The 17,163-nt window shown below is 31.0% G+C and overlaps 4 protein-coding genes across 5 annotated transcripts; 2 read left to right on the top strand and 2 right to left on the bottom strand.

Annotated features, from left to right (window-relative positions):
* The first annotated feature begins 229 nt into the window (after positions 1-229).
* LOC145745948 (epithelial membrane protein 1-like) lies at positions 230-999 on the top strand. The gene is made up of 3 exons (XM_082564128.1): positions 230-425; positions 514-666; positions 845-999. The coding sequence occupies exons 1-3, from the start codon at positions 230-232 to the stop codon at positions 997-999; spliced, it is 504 nt and encodes a 167-aa protein (XP_082420254.1).
* A 958-nt stretch (positions 1,000-1,957) lies between these two features.
* On the top strand, positions 1,958-9,547 carry LOC145746450 (uncharacterized). Of its 2 annotated transcripts, none has more exons than XM_082564736.1 (17): positions 1,958-2,151; positions 2,771-2,925; positions 3,131-3,291; positions 3,863-3,954; positions 4,159-4,270; positions 4,728-4,823; positions 5,266-5,350; positions 5,443-5,587; positions 5,835-5,908; positions 6,137-6,289; positions 6,434-6,554; positions 6,768-7,099; positions 7,209-7,391; positions 7,730-7,828; positions 7,985-8,080; positions 8,188-8,317; positions 8,775-9,547. In XM_082564736.1, exons 1-17 carry the CDS (start codon positions 1,958-1,960, stop codon positions 8,914-8,916), a joined length of 2,370 nt encoding a protein of 789 aa, XP_082420862.1. In that variant the 3' UTR covers positions 8,917-9,547. The 2 variants fall into 2 exon arrangements, with proteins under 2 accessions (XP_082420862.1, XP_082420861.1); XM_082564735.1 differs by having other exon boundaries at positions 6,768-7,105.
* Positions 9,483-13,325, bottom strand: LOC145746451 (ATP-dependent DNA helicase DDX31-like). The gene is made up of 4 exons (XM_082564737.1): positions 11,693-13,325; positions 10,877-11,024; positions 10,406-10,610; positions 9,483-9,865 (listed from the first exon to the last, which is right to left on the bottom strand). Exons 1-4 carry the CDS (start codon positions 13,296-13,298, stop codon positions 9,566-9,568), a joined length of 2,259 nt encoding a protein of 752 aa, XP_082420863.1. The 5' UTR covers positions 13,299-13,325; the 3' UTR covers positions 9,483-9,565.
* Positions 13,326-13,563: 238 nt separating this feature from the next.
* Positions 13,564-15,292, bottom strand: LOC145745947 (peroxisomal leader peptide-processing protease-like). Its single transcript, XM_082564126.1, has one exon. The coding sequence runs from the start codon at positions 15,256-15,258 to the stop codon at positions 13,564-13,566; it is 1,695 nt and encodes a 564-aa protein (XP_082420252.1). The 5' UTR covers positions 15,259-15,292.
* Between the last annotated feature and the right edge of the window lie 1,871 nt (positions 15,293-17,163).

The raw sequence follows: 17,163 nt of genomic DNA, 5'->3' as shown, positions 1-17,163 counted from the left end.
GTTTACGTTGTTTACGCCCTTTGTTTGTTTTCTCGAATTTGTCAAAGTTTACGCCCAGACCGCGAATTTATTTAGCTAGTCATAAGCCAAACCTTAGCTGTATACAAATCTAGCTAAAAAGACTATACAGACAGGCTTTTGTTCTAACAATTTTTAGACTATTTAGTTACATAAATATAATTTTTAGATCATTAAGTTATATAATTAAAAGGATACTTGAAAAACAAATATGGACGAAAAGGAAGAAACCCCGCTGACTGAAAAGCTTCAGCCGAAAACCTCACCTGCAATATTTGTTGTCATGGCAATGGCGTTATTTTCCGTTCAAGTTGCAGCACTTGCAACGACGAATTGGGTGACAAGTCCAGCCGTACAAGCTGGCCTATGGAAACTTTGTTATACAGGGCAATGTAATGGCTATAATAGTAAGTTAGATATCCAGTTGAATATTTACACACATTTTAGGTATAGGCTAGGGATATTGGCAAGTTACCAATTATCATGTTTTTGTAGGTGTACAGTACTATATTCAACTGGTAAGAGGTTTTCTTATTTCTTCAACCTGTTTTAGTGGATTTGCTATTATAAGTTCATTTATATTGTTTGTACGAAGCGGTAAGCGTAGTTCATCAGCTATTTTACATGCTTTGGTTTTTTGTTCTAGCGGTAAGTTGTTGTTAAAATTTTTATATTTATTTAAATAGATGTAGAAACCTGCTTTGGATAAGTAGTCTATATAGATTTTATTACTTTATTTAATTGAGCTGGAGTTAATCTTTTTTTAATTTGTTATCCAAGTAACGTGTTTATGGTTTATTTATCTGTGCATATATTGACTTTTCAGGACTGTGTACGACTATTAGCATGGTGGTTTTCTCAACTCAATACCCACTCGCGGATGGACTATATTACGGCTATTCGTTTGCTCTTGGTTGGACTGCAATAGGAATGGCTTTTATTATATCTCCAATTTGTGGCTTTATTAGCCAAATGAAATAAATGAGAGTTTTTTTACATTGCATATCAAAATATTACACCTCAATTAAGTAGTAGCCTAATGATTTTCATTGCTGAATTATACGTATGTTTGCAAAATTTGTCTAATTTTTTTTATTTTCAGGTATACACTTGTTTGTAGAATGTATTTTTAGGTATATATTAATCAATGTATATTTATTAATTAATCATTTCTGTTTCTCGCGTTTCGAATATATTCTTGTGTCAACATGATTTGTTTAGTAAAAAATAATAAACAAAGTTATTTTTATTTGTATTTCTGTAAGTTCAATTTAGATTTTTTGGAAACTTTTAGAGGATAACGTTACTTTGCTAAGAAAATAATACAATGCCGCCCCCTATGTTGAAGAATTTTTGTTGATATGTTTTGAAGTTTGGCGTGCCGCGCATAGAAACAGCAAAACAAAATAAAAACGGAAGTTTTTAAGTTTATGAAGTTTTAAACTATATTCTATTTAAAAGAATCTGTAAAAGACGATTGATAGTTAACACAAAGTAATTAATTAGTGAAATATATTTACCGTTATTGCAATAATTATCTAAGATTTTTATTAACTGTCAAAATTTAAAACAAAATCAAATTAATGTAGAAAAAGAACAGTTAGATATGGTTTTAGACTCAGTCTAGGGAGCTTTATTAACGTCGTCCGCCAGTTTAAAGGAGTAATACTAAAATGAAAGCGGTAAGGGCGAAATGTACAACAGAAGATTAGGGTAAGTGGTAAGGTTATAAAAAAAATCCTCCTTTTCCGTATTTTATAAACTTGGCGGACGACGCTAATAGAGCTCCCAGTTTGGTTATGCGATTCATAACTTAAGTTATTTTAGCCTAAAATACTATCTAACAATTTAACTATTAACTATTCAATTACTAATATGTTTTTAAATTTTATTTTTTTTAGAAATATTTTTAAACACAAATATATCACTTTAATAAACAATGAGTCATCACCTAAATCTTGATTTCAATGTCCTGCCTTCCAACAAAGAAGCAACTTCAAAAAAATTACAGAAAAAAGTAACGAACAGTGCCAAGAAAAAGGAAAGCCGAAAACTTGATATCGACAATAAAGAGATGGAATGGAGATTGCTTCAATTAAAGCAAGCGATGGGAAAAGAAAAAGAAGAAAGGGGGTAAAAATATCTTTTTAAGCTTTAAAATATAAAGTATGTAATAGTTATAGGCTATTTTTTTTATCATTTGGCAATGGGTAGTGTCATTGGCTCATACTACAACTACTGGCAGAATGGTATTGTGGTTAGAATTCTTCGCTTTATTACATGATGTAAAGTTCGATAGTGTGGTGAACCGGTCATGGCATCGGACTACGAGCCGAAAGGTTTCGTGTTCAAGCCGCACCAACAGCACACTATTCGCACTTAAGCCTGGCGTTTACGGATAGCTTAGACACGCCCCAAACCGCACACCCTTACCCAATAAAAATATCAGTAAACCTATCCCCTTAAGGGAATATAGAGAAAAAAAATATTAAATGATGTATTAAGGTTGCTTTCCCACTGCTTTTATCGTGTAGCATTCTTTAAGTAATGCTTTATAACAATATTAAATTTTGCTTTGGCAAAAACTAACCCTAAGCAGCAAATTAATTACCAGAAAACTGCATTTATTAATATTCCAAACTGCCAAAGTCAACTCAAGACTGGGTCAGGGTCACTATGCTAAGCCAAAGAGGTCTGTAAAATTGAAGTCTTTTTAACTATCTTCATAATTAAAAAACATTACATTTCACAGCAAGCAGGGTTATTGGAAGTCGGGTAAAGATGGAGCTTTAGATTCCCATGCCAGAAATATTCTGGGTCGAAGTGTAAAATCAAACTCAAGTAAAAACTCGTCAGCTCACTCAAAGAAATCAAAAAAAGTTGTTGTACTTAAAGATGAACCATTAGGTAGTTTGCAAAAATTAAATTAAAATATTTTATTGTTCTTTCTTATGAATCTAAATTTCTTCACAAAACTATTTTATAAAATATATTTTGCTTTTTAGCAATATGCAACTTAAAAAAAAAATAATAATTTTGTACCAATTTGTTTCTATTAGTTTTGTTTAATTATTCTTTTTTTATTTAACTTTTTAAATCTTGCCTTTTTTAGATTTGCCAAAGCGTGAATCACATACTCAAAAACTGATTGGCAAACTACTAACAACGGATCCAAAATTGACAGATTTACAAATAAAAGATGATAAACCTCAAATGACTCCAGTGAACAAAGAAACTTGGATTTCTGTGGCTCCGGACCGATCTAGTGATGATGTAATTTTAAAATTTTACATTTTTAAGCAAAAAAGAATTTTTTGTTAATTTAAATGTATATAATTTGACTGACAGCATGGTGTAGTAGTCAGAACACTTGCCTTCACTATATTAGGTTGTGTGTTTAATTCCCACTGCTCTAATGCTGTGGTGCCTTGGGCAAAACGCTATAAACGGTATAAAATTTTGCTAAACCGATACTTTTTTTGTATATATCTTTATCCTCGATGTGGGAAAGTTGAATGCGCGACTTAAACATAGAGTAACATCAGTTACTCCGACCCAGTCTCGAGTTGCCTGTAGCAGTTTGGGATGTTATAGAATATAATTGCCCGATAATTATGCTGCTGATTAAGTGCTGACTCAGCAGTAGTTCATACCGTTTATAGCGCCTTACTCAATGGTGCTACAGCACGAGAGCAGTGGGGATTGAACACACGACCTCTTGTGTGGTGTAGCAAGTGTTCTTACCACTACACCACGCTGCGGCTACTTGATTAACAGCCTGATACTATACTTATACATACTGTACTTTGCTATTTGATATCAATGATCTTTTATTTTGATAAAGATAATGGAACTTCAAAGTGACCAAGATGGAAATTTACCAATTCCAAGTCTACAGGGAATTTATCCCAATGCTATTGGGTTGTTTTTTATGAGGTTTGTGAATTAACTACGATAGAATATGTCCTTAAGTCTTTGCTGTAAAGTATATAGCCTACACAAGTTCAAGTATGAAGTGTTTTCTTAAAAAAATATGGTATTTTTTTTTGTTTAAAAGGTTGCCATATAAGAAATTTTACTTTGTACTTTTTCTGATATAAATTTGTTTGCCTGAAAATCTGTGATAGAATATTTTATTAGATGGGGTCGCAAAAGACTCCTAGTTGGGGTTGATGGTAAAATTGTTCGACCGAAAACAGGGTGGGGTTCTGAAGTTTTTTATCCTTATAATGGAACAACCACACCCAGACAGGTAAACAATTTTTTTTTTTTGTATATCTTTATCCTCGATGTGGGAAAGTTGAATGCGCAACTTAAACATAGAGTAACAACAGTTACTCCGACCCAGTCTCGAGTTGCCTGTGGCAGTTTGGGATATTATAGATTATAATTGCTCGATATTTATGCTGCTGATTAAGTGCTGACTCAGCAGGAGTTCCTATTGTTTATAGCGCCTTACTGAAGGGCGCTACAGCATGATATTAGTGGGGATTGAACCTACGACCTCATGTGTGGTGTAATTAAATATTAATAAAATAGTTAACTTGTGATAAAAGAACATTTGTTGTCAAAAAGAAGATATATTTTATTGGCAATATAAGGTAATCTTTTTTATATTGACTTCATATAATAAAAGTACTTTAAATAATTAACAAATAATTTTATTTGGCAAGAATATTTTTTAGCCTAAATTTTGTATGTTTTTTAAGGCATTAGAAGGTACCCCTTCTCCTCCCAGATTTACCCTTAAAGAAAAACCAGTTAGAAAATCCATTGAGAAAAAAGATGGGGGCATCTTCTTAAAGGTAACTTTCCATAGCATTAAAAAAAAATTGTATTTAGTTTAAAATTTAAAATATATAATCACTTTTGTTGAAGTAGGTTTTTTTTTGGATATATCTTTATCCTTGATGTGGGAAAGTCAAATTCGCGACTTAAACATAGAGTAACATCAGTTACTCCAACCCAGTCTCGGGTTGCCTGTGGCAGTTTGTGATATTATAGATTATAATTGTCCGATAATTATGCTGCTGATTAATTAATGGCAGGAGTTCATACCGTTTATAGCGCCTTACTCAAGAACGCTACAGCATGAGAGTGGGGATTGAACCCACAACCTTATGGTGGTCTAGCAAGTGTTTTTACCACTACACCAAGCTGCCGGTTAAAATTTAAACAAAAATATTTTAAACTTCTGATTAAAATTTGGTGTTAATTTTTTTTTAATACTTTTCTGTAAATATTTAGGGTGATTTTAATGAAGATGAAAGTGCACAATCGTTTCAAAAAGCTTTGCTAGAATGGAGGTCTCAAAATAACGACCAGGAAAAAAGTAAAATATTGAACAAATACAAACAGTTTAAATTTTTTTTTTGTGAATTATTTTTTAAATTTTAAATTATTTTTGAAATGTATTTTTTTTAGCTGTTGTGCCACCAACAAATACTCCGACCCCATTTGTCGAAATGAGTGTCCATTCTGTCCAATCAGACCCGGTTAAAATTGAAATCAACTTTAGCGAATATTCAACTTTAAGTTACATGGAAAAATTACTTTTAAAAAAACACAGGTAAAGCAAATTCAATGGGTTGTATTAAAATCTGTTTTTATTGTTAAATGTTTCTTGTACAAATGAATAATTAAATCATTTTCCATTTATTATTTATTTTTATACTACCACTTGACTTAAAAGCCTCTTGCGATTATCAGTAAGTGCTACATAAGTATGTACAAATTTTATTAAAATAAAGAACCCAAGTCCTATCTATATAATTTTAGGTTTATTAATTATTTTAAAATTACAAAATTGATTTTAGATCTTCCGATGTCCCACCACTTCCTAATTTAGATTTTAATGAAGACGATCTTGAAGATCAAATAGAACTAACAGGTAGTTCTTAAAGTATTCAAAATTTAAATTTTAAGTTTTTTTTATTGCCCAACTTACTCTTTTAAGTTGTCTTTTTTAGATTGAAATACTTTTTGATCTAATGTTTCCAGGTTTTAAACATGCAAATTTATTTTCTTTGTCTAACAGAATTTAGTATAGTTACTGCCTTAGTTAAGAATATTTTTATTTTAATATATTTTTGCTTATATCAATTTAATTTTACAAAAGTTGATGAAAAAGAAGAAAGAGAAAAAATTCGACAATTATTCACGCCCCAACCATCTGTTATAGAGAGTAATGACACCATACAAACCATAGAAGACCAATCAACCATGTTGAATGGTGAACTATCTGGTGTTGTTATTCAGGAAATTGAAGATGGTTGGTTTTAAAATAATTTTTTAAATATTATAGAATGGTTAATGATAAAGTTGGTTAAATTTGACATGGTCTGAAAGATGGTCCTTTTAGAAATATGGTCTTTTTGAATAGTAATACTAATTAAATATATTTTTTGTTTTTCAGATGATGATGTTGATCTTGATCAGATGGAGACTGATTATATTGAAGAAGAGGAGTCAGTTTGTTTTGTGGAGGAGACTTCGGATCAAGAGGAAGATGTAAAAACTCCTCAATCTTACTCTGGGTAATAACTGTGTGTTTTTAATTTAAAGTTAATTTGAAAATGATAAAAAAATTTATTAAAAAAAATTAAATTTTTCCCTTTTTTGCATTTTTGTTTAAATTAATATTTTTTGTAAATATTTTGGGGGTTCAAAGTTTTTTTGGGGGTTCAAAAATAAGTTTTTATTTTATTTAGATATTTTTATGCTTTTATCCATTTTAAAATTATTTTCAGATGTTGCATTGAAGAAATATTCAGCAATTCTTCTTCTCAAATAAATTCTCATAACTCACTCGGAAACACTGATAGTCAAGAAAATATAAAACCGGTGGAAACCCTGGGAAAATCACCAAGTCCAATAATCGAACATTTCGAAGAAAACCCAACAGAACAACCCAAGGAATTTGTTTCAGTGGAAAATATAACTCCGAAAAGGCCGGTACAAAGCAAGAGAAGTCAAAGTGCTATACGAAGAAACAAAAGAATTCATAACAAAGAAAATATTGAAAAACGATCGAAAACGTCGCATGGAAATTACGGAAAATTTACTAAAAAAGAAAATCAAAGTGAAGGTTTTAGAATTGTGTACAAATTTTGAGTATATTCCAAAATATTATAATTTATATTTTTTTCTTAAAATTTATCTTTTTAAAAAAATATTAAATTTTAAAACAGAATTGAACCCGGCGACATCTTTAGTCAGTGTTGTTGGAAATCTCCCCCAAAATCCTGATGCAGTTTACAGGAGAGGGTTGGATCAATTTTTTACTGAACCCCAAGATAAGGAAATTAACAACAGCACACTTGAATATAATAATCCAATAAACAACCACTCTGAAATTATGCTGAATAATCAAGGTAAGTTTAAAGTATTTTATATTGTCTTTTATTTTTTGGGTCAATAATATAAAAAGCATTACATTGTATAATAGGTAAATGATATTGTATAATGGGTAAAATGTAATGGGTAATTGAATATGTAATTGAACAATTTTTTTTTCTTATTTAAGAATGTATTGTTTTTGATTTAGGAATTTGATTTTAATAACATCTTAAAAACAGGCCTTTATATTTTTTTTTAGGAATTAAACCACTTTTAAAATAATATTACCTTTATGTCTATAGTTTAAAATTTATTTTAATAAAATTGTTTTTTGTGAATTTATAATAATATTAATGAATATAACTATTAAAAGTGACTTGGAATCCTGTATCCAGTGTAGTGGAAACATTACCTGATAGTTATGTTGTTAGATCTTCTCTACATAAGAATCCACCTAATTACAATGTCCCAAGTAAGTAATAAGGTTTAATTATTATAAAATAAACTTGCTTTGCCGTTTTCCAATTTAATTTTAATAAACTCGTTTTTTTATTTTAAAGTAACCAAAATAGAGAATATTTGTCAGAAAAATGAGTTTTAAATTAAATTTTCAAAATATTTTTTGCAGCTACTCCTGCAGAGTTGGTCCAGGAAGAGATGGAAAGAGAAGAGGAAGATGCAAAAACTCTCGACCAACTCGAGTGGGAGTTAGCTTCACAAACCGGTAAATTTTTAATTTTTTTTTTTTTTTAAATTGTCAGCCCTTAAATTTTGTGTTTTTACAAAAAAAATGATATAAAATATGATTAATACGCGGAATGTTTAATTAAGGAAACCTAACTGAAGATGGAAGAGTTTCAAGGATGATTGATGATTGGTCCTCCGAGGATGAGGAGCTGGGAATCATCAACGATCCCGGACTTGGATCAGGACTTTCTACTCCTGATGTAGATCAAGCAAGGTAAGACGTTTTTATGTCAAAATAAAAAAACAGACTCTAGTGGCAGTCAAAATATTTATAATATAAAAAGTGCATTAAATTTCACTTTTAATAAAGTTTACTAAAACACAATTTTTTTTGTATATTTTTATCCCCAATCAAATGCGTGACTTAAACATAGAGTAACAACTGTTACCCACCCAGTCTCGAGTTGCCTTTAGCAGTTTGGGATAGATTATAATTGCCCGGTAATTATGCTGCAGATTAAATGCTGGCTCAGCAGGAATTCATACCGTTTATAGCACCTTACTCAAGGGTGCTGCAGCATGAGAGCAGTGGAGATTGAATCCATGACCTCATGGTGGTGTAGCAAGTGTTTTTACCACTACATCACGCTACAATTCGAAATACTCTTATGGTATTATTGAGTATTTTGAATAAAAACCTAAAAATAAAAATCTATTTGTTTTTTTTTTAGCTTAGGTAATGTTATGTCAACTACTCCAACCTGGCAAGAACCTGACAAAATCCACCAACAAAATTTCCAGGATATGGAAAGAGTAATGATGGCTGATATTAGCAGCGAAAGCGAAAATGAAATGGAATATTCTTTGTTTTAAGGATCTTTTTGAAAAAAGCAGTTTGAAAACAGGTTTTTTATCTGCACTGTGTAGAGTGAAGTTTTTGGCATTTTATGTTTCACTTTTTTATTTTGGTTGAAGTTTTATTGACAGGTTTGCTAATTTTTTATTGCTACACCCTTTTTTTTTGAGTGACGCTTTTTTGTCTCCTGTTTTATTTAATTTATCATTTTGCTTTAAAATGCACTGTTTTTTATGTTGTTTGGTTATCCTAAAAAGCATGACATTAAAGCCTGAAAAATCACTTTCTAGTATCTTATTTTGCTTGTTTATTATTTCTGTAATATATTTTTTATTTATTTTAAAGTAGATTTCTTAATTTTTTTTTCGAGGCGGTTTAAGTTTTCTTGACATACTTTGCATCTAAAATTTTTTTGTTTTAAATCTTTATGAGTTTTAATTATTCTGTTCTAAATTAAACAATTTTAGTTTTTTTATCACTTTAAACTTAAATATTTTTTGTTAAATAACACTGTTTGCTTATGGTATATGCTGTGCAAGGTTGGCAATTTAAATGTAACATTACCGTCTTTCATACATATACATCAAACTTTTGTATTTTATGTTGATTTATCCATTATAGCACATATATTTGTTCCATAAAAATACAGGTATCAAAAAAAAAATTTTATTTTGTCCGTTGTTTTTTGGCAGGTACCGGAATTTCAATTCCACTACTAAATTCAGACATTAAATCAAATTTAGCAACAATTGGATGACGTTTAACAGCTTTCCTTTTAGATTTTGTTGGTTTTTGAAGCTCTATCTCCTTGGATACTGGGTCGGAAGGTTTAATTTCTTCTGGTTTTGCAGATCTTTTAGATTCTGGTTTCGTTTCAGTCACATTTTTCTTTCTTTTCATCATCATACTGATTGCTCTGTCGCCGACAGTTTTTCGTAAACTTGTTAAAGCCTCAGTTGGAGTGTCCTAAAAATTAAATTAAAGAAATTCACAGCTAATATATCTCTAATAATATGCTTAAATCTTAAGGTAGGTAACAAAATTTACCGGCAGCGTGGTGTAGTGGTAAGAACACTTGCTACACCACACATTAGGTCGTGGGTTCAATCCCCACTGATAACATGCTGTAGCGCCCTTAAGTAAGGCGCTATAAACGGTATGAACTCCTGCTGAGCCAGCACTTAATCAGCAGTATAATTATCGGTCAATTATAATCTATAATATCCCAAAATGCCATGGGCAACTCGAGACTGGGTCGGAGTAACTGAAGTTACTCTATGTTTAAGTCGCACATTCGACTTTCCTACATCGAGGATAATGATATATACAAAAAAAAAATCCCTATACTTATTTGTTAATTATTACCACTTGCAAACCTAAATCCCAAAAATACATTTTTTATTAAATAATGTAAGTGGTCAGTAAAAAAAAAATTCAATTAATTGATAACTTTAGTATTCCCTTTTTTATTACAAACTACACCAAAAATGTAATTTTTACACTAACCTGCAAAGCAAAGCTTTTAGCAACATGACCAAGATGAAGGTTCTTAACATGAAAAATATGCTTTAGAGCACTTGGATATGTGGCATAAGCTCTTATAAAGGCTGTGAATGCTTTTCCACAATGTTCCTTCAACTTTTTGTTGGTATTAATAAGTTCTTCCAACTCAAGTTGAACTTCTGAAGCCCTTTCTTTAGCCATTTGCATTCTAAATTAAACAAAAAATTAAGTTCATTTAATAATGCAGATTTAAAAGAAAATTGAAGAAAAGAATTTTTTTTTTATTTTGGTTTTTCGCACATTGATAAAAGTAAATAATAAATACGATATACAATTAATATTACAACAATGCGACGGGAAAAAATGACAAAATCAATTTAATGATTTAAAACATGCTGAAAGTATTAATGTTTACATAAAGATTTTAAGTATGTTATGGCATGGTCACCAAACCCAATATTTTTTTTGACTTACCTAACATTGTATTGTAATTTTCTATCCCTTTTGTCCAGCAACCCACATAATACTTCATCAACCTTTATCTCACCAATATCAATATCAAAACTTGTAAGAAGCTTCACGTAAGGAGACTCAACTGGGGTAAGAAACAAAAGAGCATTTCCTAAAAAAAGGTTAATTTATATAAATATATGCATATATATATATTAGGGATGGGCTGAAATCCAAATTACTCGGATTCAACGAGCCCGAGTATTTTGTCGCGATACTCGGCCGAGTCCGAGTACTCGGTTATGACGTCATTTAAACGTATATAACTGTTCACGAGAATCTTTCCCGCATAATTTTAAAACTGCAAAATTTGCCAAAAAACACGTATTTATGGATTATAAAAGGTTTAACGTTGGCAAAACTACTTACCGCTGATAGCAATATCATTTTAAGTCCAAACGAAAATGTTTAAGTCTCAAATTTATTATGTAAAAAAAGTGTATTAGTTGCGCAATTGTTGCTTAAATAACGTAATATAATTAAGAGTAGATTATAAATTATTAGAAAAAGGCAAACTTCGTGTTTTTTATGTTTAGTAAATCGTATACGATCTTAAATGACAAATTATTACTCGGCGTCCGAGTACTAAAAAATGCTCGACGAGCACGAGTATTAAAATATGCTTAATACTCGGGCCGAGTACTTGGACTCGGATTCGATTGGCCCATCCCTAATATATATATACCCTAAACATAAATGAAACTACAACAATTTTAAAAATTTTAAATACGTTATTCATATACACTTTATTATTTCAGTAAGATTAGCCCAAAAATTTACCGGCATTTCCTGCCCTTGCAGTTCTTCCAACTCTGTGAATATAATCAACCGGACTGCCTGGACTGGTATATTGCACAACCCATTCTATCTTAGGAATATCTAAACCCCTTGCCGCTACATCAGTACATAAGAGCACAGCTGATTTTGATTGCTTGTATTCCAAGATGGTGCTGTTCCTTTCTTGTTGTGGCATGCCACCATGGAGTTGAAAAATATCTACTACTTTCTCTTCATCATCGTTAAGAGATATTGTAAAGTCCTTAAATAGTTCAAAATGGAATTGGACAGAATCTCGGCAAGACACGAAAACGATCAACTTACTTTTGTCCGTTTTGTTGCATTTTTCGTTAACAAATGCCAGTAAAGCGATGAGTCTTAATTTACTTGGAACGAGAACAACATGTTGACTTAAGTTATCGGGTAAAGGGACTTTGTCAACGTTTAAACCAGTCAGAGGGTTAACAAAAATGTCGGCTTTCGATTTTGTTTCATTCATCTTTGAAACTTCAATTCTGACTGGATCAGTCAAAGTTAACTCCACTAAGTTTTCAACTCCTTTGTTAAGAGTTGCTGACAACAATACCACTTGTTGCTTTTGTGTTGATTGCTCTTTGATTGTCTCCAAAACTGTGTTGATATCTTTCTGAAAACCCATGTCCAATAATCTATCAGCTTCGTCAAAAATCAGCCATTTTAAAGATGCCAAAGATAAGCAAGTTGTGTTCTGCAAATGATCCACAAATCTTCCAGGAGTTGAGATAATAATATTTGTCCCTTTTCGGATCCGAGCCTTTTCTGATTTTCTCTTTTGCCCACCAATAACACAGGTTGCTACAATCCTACGGACCGGCAAAGTTAACCGATGAAACAACTCAAAACTCTGTAAAGCTAATTCTCGTGTGGGCACCAATATAATCGCCATTGGACCATCGTTTCTGGTTATTTCTGGTGTTATAGATGCAAGTCCTTGGACCACTGCTAGTGCATATGCTAATGTTTTACCAGAACCAGTTGGAGACCTAATTAAGGCATCTTTACCTTCCAGTAAAACAGGTAGAGATTCGGATTGAACCGGGGTCATTAATTTCAGTTCCATTTTTTCTGTGACATAAGTTTTTAGTCCAGGAAAAATATCAAGATCTTGGAATGATGAGTTTTCTGTAAACGTTTCGTCTGACTTCACTTTTTTTTCATTTAATTCTTCTAATTCCGGAATTTCAGGGTTGCCAGAAAATAAAGAGGATCGTGGTTTAAAATTGTTTGATGAAGGCTTTTTGTTAGGTGATTTCTTTGTGACATTTTTCTTTTTAAAATCTAAGGGTTTAGCATTACTTACAACATTTTTTGCATCAGAATAATTTTCAACTAACTCCTTTATTTCAAGTTCAGATTTTTGTTTTTCATCGAAATCCTTTGATTTATTTTCTTCCTTCTGTTTGCGGTTTTTGCTTTCCTCCTTTTCAAGTTTCCTTATTTTATTTTTCACTTTCCTTCGTTCAGATATTCTCTTTTTTCTATTTTTCATGTGCTTCCAATGACTTTCCCGTTTTTTAGGTTGATATTCACTGGTTACAAGGTTCAGCATCATTTCATCTCCAGTTGTCATTTTAAAGGTTTTTTTTATTACCTAAAATTCAAGACCTAAAATTTTTAAAACACAATTAAATATAAAGTTAAAATTTACTAAAATTACAAATATAATATTTAATTGTTTTGCATAATAAACATAACTAACATTATAACAATGAATACAAATAAAATAAATCACACATAACAATAAATACCTAAGATTGCTATACATATAATTGCATAATAAATAAATATTAAAATAAAAATCACTGCATGAAATTACATAATAAATGTTTCTCAATCTACAATTTTGATTTTAGCTTTTCTTCGTCAAGTAAACCCCATGATAAACCATTTTCCATTATTTTTTCAAGGTTCCTAAAAGACTTGCCTTTTAAAAATCCTTCAACATAAGGCATAAATAAACATGCAGGAACACTGAAATTGACATCTGGGTATAAAACTTGGCGTTTTGAGTCATCGTGTATTTCTTTAACATTGTTCACTAATATGCCATACAGTTTGCCTTGGTTAGGTGATAACAGAGCACCTCCGCTAGCACCATCATGTACAATGCATGTCGAATGAAGAAGAATAGGTCTATTGGATTTATGTGAGTATACAACTGTTGACAATACTCCGCTAGTTATTGTTGGCTTGTATTCTGAATTTTCAACAAGGCAGTGCCCCTTTGCAATAACCTCGTGACCCTGTAAAGGGTTTTTCTCATAACAAATAACATACAATTTAGGAGAAACTTTTTTCATTGCAATTTTCGAATTTAGCAGTTTTAATGCAATTGAATTTTCCACTGTTATTGAGACCACAGCAAAATCGAGAGCTGGCATATTGCTTACATACTCTAAATTTGTCCTTGTAATAGTAACTGGACAATATGACCCTGTAAATAATTTAACACGAAGTGTGTTATGCCCAATAGAAGGGCCCACTACATGCTTACATGTTGCAATGTATACCTTCGATGTTTTTTCACCGACTAATAAAGCAACTACAACACCGGAACCCCATCCTTTATGATGTTTTAAACTCACAACTTCAACATGAAAGCTGTTAGCATTTGCAAGATGTTCATCCACTAACTGAGACTGGCTAGGTATTGTTGCAACATCAAGCGATGTAACTGGGTTACCAACAATTGCATTTGGTAAAATTTTTGAACTAAATTTCGAAAAAATGCTCTGCAGAAAATTACTTCTAATATAATTTGAGCAGGTTTTTTGATATGACCGAGCGATTTCCGTGACAGTACAAGCTATAGTCATGCCAGAAAGTTCCCCTGTTTTTATGCATAGAGGTGATATGATCATCCCGGAGAATAGAAGATTTTTGGAGTAGATTCCCCCTCCCTGAGAGCCGGGCAAGCATCTTGCATCCGTCAACAGAAATCCTGTATTGTCACGGTTACAGATAATACCTTTGCTTGCACAGCAACTGAATACATCCAGTAATGGGCTTCCGAATGGATATGAGCAAGTCCAAATCGACATCCCTTGTTGCAAATTATCATCGTTTTTATTAACTTTATTGGTGTTTGCTAACATGCTTTCGTCATTAAATTGTAACATCATAAACCAGGATGCAAATACGTCAGGATTGTGACCATCACAACAAGATTTTTCATTGTTTTTTGAGTTTGAATCCCAGTCAAAAACATGGTTTGTTAGTTTCTTTATACACCATTCAAAATTAACACTTTTCCAAGACAAAAACTCGTTAACATTTACTCTGTGTACCTTATTTGCATTTATATCACACCCCTTCCAGCTTACAATAAGGCTAACATCATGAATTAAAGCATTACTTAAGAATGATGTCTGTTTTGTGAGTTTAGTTACAGCCGAACAGGAAAGAAATTTTGCAAGAGGATAAAACGTAGTTAAAACAGTTTTGCTGTTTGCATCTTGAAATAATGTACCACTCCACGCGTCTATGGTTTCTCCGTTTTGCTGAGCAGATATTGAACAAGATATCGCCATTATTTTAAGTTAAATTTACCAATCAATTTACATCGCGAAAATTTCTAAAAGGAAACTAAAAAAATGAATAAAATTATAGTTTTTACAGGTGTTTGCACAGATTTACATAAAAAAACGTTTAAAAGTGTATTTAAATATTTTTTCTATAAAATAAGTATACATTTGCTATTTTCTTGAAAAGAATGTAAACAAAACTAGTTTTTAACGTTTTCTAAAAACACGTGGAGATGGGCTTGCGGGTTTAATTAGCACATGTGCCAAAAAATGTGCCAAACAAAATGTGTCAAAAAATGCCACAAATATGTGCCAAATAAAATGGCACAAAATATGTGCCAAATATTGGCACAAAATATGTGCCAATGTTGCCAAAAAAAATTCCTTTTTTATGTTTATTTATCATTGATGTAAAAAGGTAAGCTTTAAGATTTATAATTTCGAGTTGACTTTGGGAGTTGGGATATATAGATTATAATTGCCCGATAATAATGAGCTGCTGGTTGGGTGTTGGGAGCAGGAGTTTATACCGCGTACAGCGCTTTTCTCGATGATGTTACAGCATGAAAACAGTTGGAAACAAACTTAAGACCTCAAATTATAAAATTATTTTGACCACTACACTATCTTGCCAGTGTCACACTTTTTTATTTGTTTTAATTTTTTTTTAGTATTAATTATAATAAATTGATGTTAGTGTTAAAATCTAATTTGATTATAAATACATATATATCAAGGTAAAAGTGTTTTTAAAAATAAATTTTTTTATGCCATGATTAAATCACAAAGACTTTAAAAAGTCGCACTTTTAAATATTTTATTTAAAAAACAATGTGATTTTTGTAAAAAGGTCGGAGACGTTTGTAAATTAAAAAACACTTACCTCAAAATTAACTTATCACTGCAAATTACAACTTTCTTGATTTTTTTATTTTTAGTCTACAGAAAGTTGCTTTTATTATTAATATCGACGACGTGATCTTGCAACAAACTAAAAGCCTTTATATTAAAGTATTTTCTATTGATAGATATTTATACCAACGCAAAAATCAAAATTAAATATTTAAATCGTATAATTTTTCTTAAAGAGATGGTTCGGTCGTAGAGTTTCTTTTTAAATTATGTTGGAATTTTTCCAACTTGCACGAGGATACCATTATTTTAAAAATTGGTCAAGTAGTTTTTGAGATATCGGGATATGAAGGTAAATATTGTAAATAGGGAAAATCCCAACGCTCGCGATTTTTGCAGAAAACAAACTAACATAAAAAGCAATATTTAGCCATACTATATAAGACATTTTTTACTTTTAAAGTATTTTTAATTAGAGAGGCCGTATTTAAAAAAAAATTTTTGTTGGGTATCATATAAAAAAAAAAAACAATGCCCCATTGTGACCTTTTTAATTTTTATTGTTTTAGTTTTACAAATTAGAAAATTAGTAATTATGTTAAAGAAATTAAAATTAAAGGTGTTTAATTTTAGATTGTATTTACACAACTGGAGGTCAAGATGAAGATAATGAAACTTTATCAAGTGTGGAATTCTTGGATGTGAGGACAAATAAAAGGGGAAATATTCCTGACATGATTGTTCCACGAAGAGAACATGCATTACTTGCTGCAAGAGGTTGGGTTTTAATGTTAAAACTGTTTATAATAAAGTTATTTTTTAAATATTAAATAGAAAGATTGCTAAATAAATTGTTTTAAAATCATTTTTAGAAAATGTTGATGTAATTAATAAATTACTTAAGTTGTGTTATTAAATTAACTGAAATTAATTAAACATCGGCTTGGTGGCAATGAAGGATTTTAAAGTTATTAAATAATATAAATTAAATAATTAATATTATTAATAGAACTAAACAAAGGTAAATTATTTGCAATTGGGGGATGGAATGGTAAAGAC

Source organism: Corella eumyota, chromosome 3, assembly GCF_963082875.1.
Source record: "Corella eumyota chromosome 3, kaCorEumy4.1, whole genome shotgun sequence".
NCBI lineage: Eukaryota > Metazoa > Chordata > Ascidiacea > Phlebobranchia > Corellidae > Corella > Corella eumyota.
The sequence above is the reverse complement of the archived record's forward strand: the minus strand, read 5'-3'. Positions and strand labels throughout refer to the sequence as shown.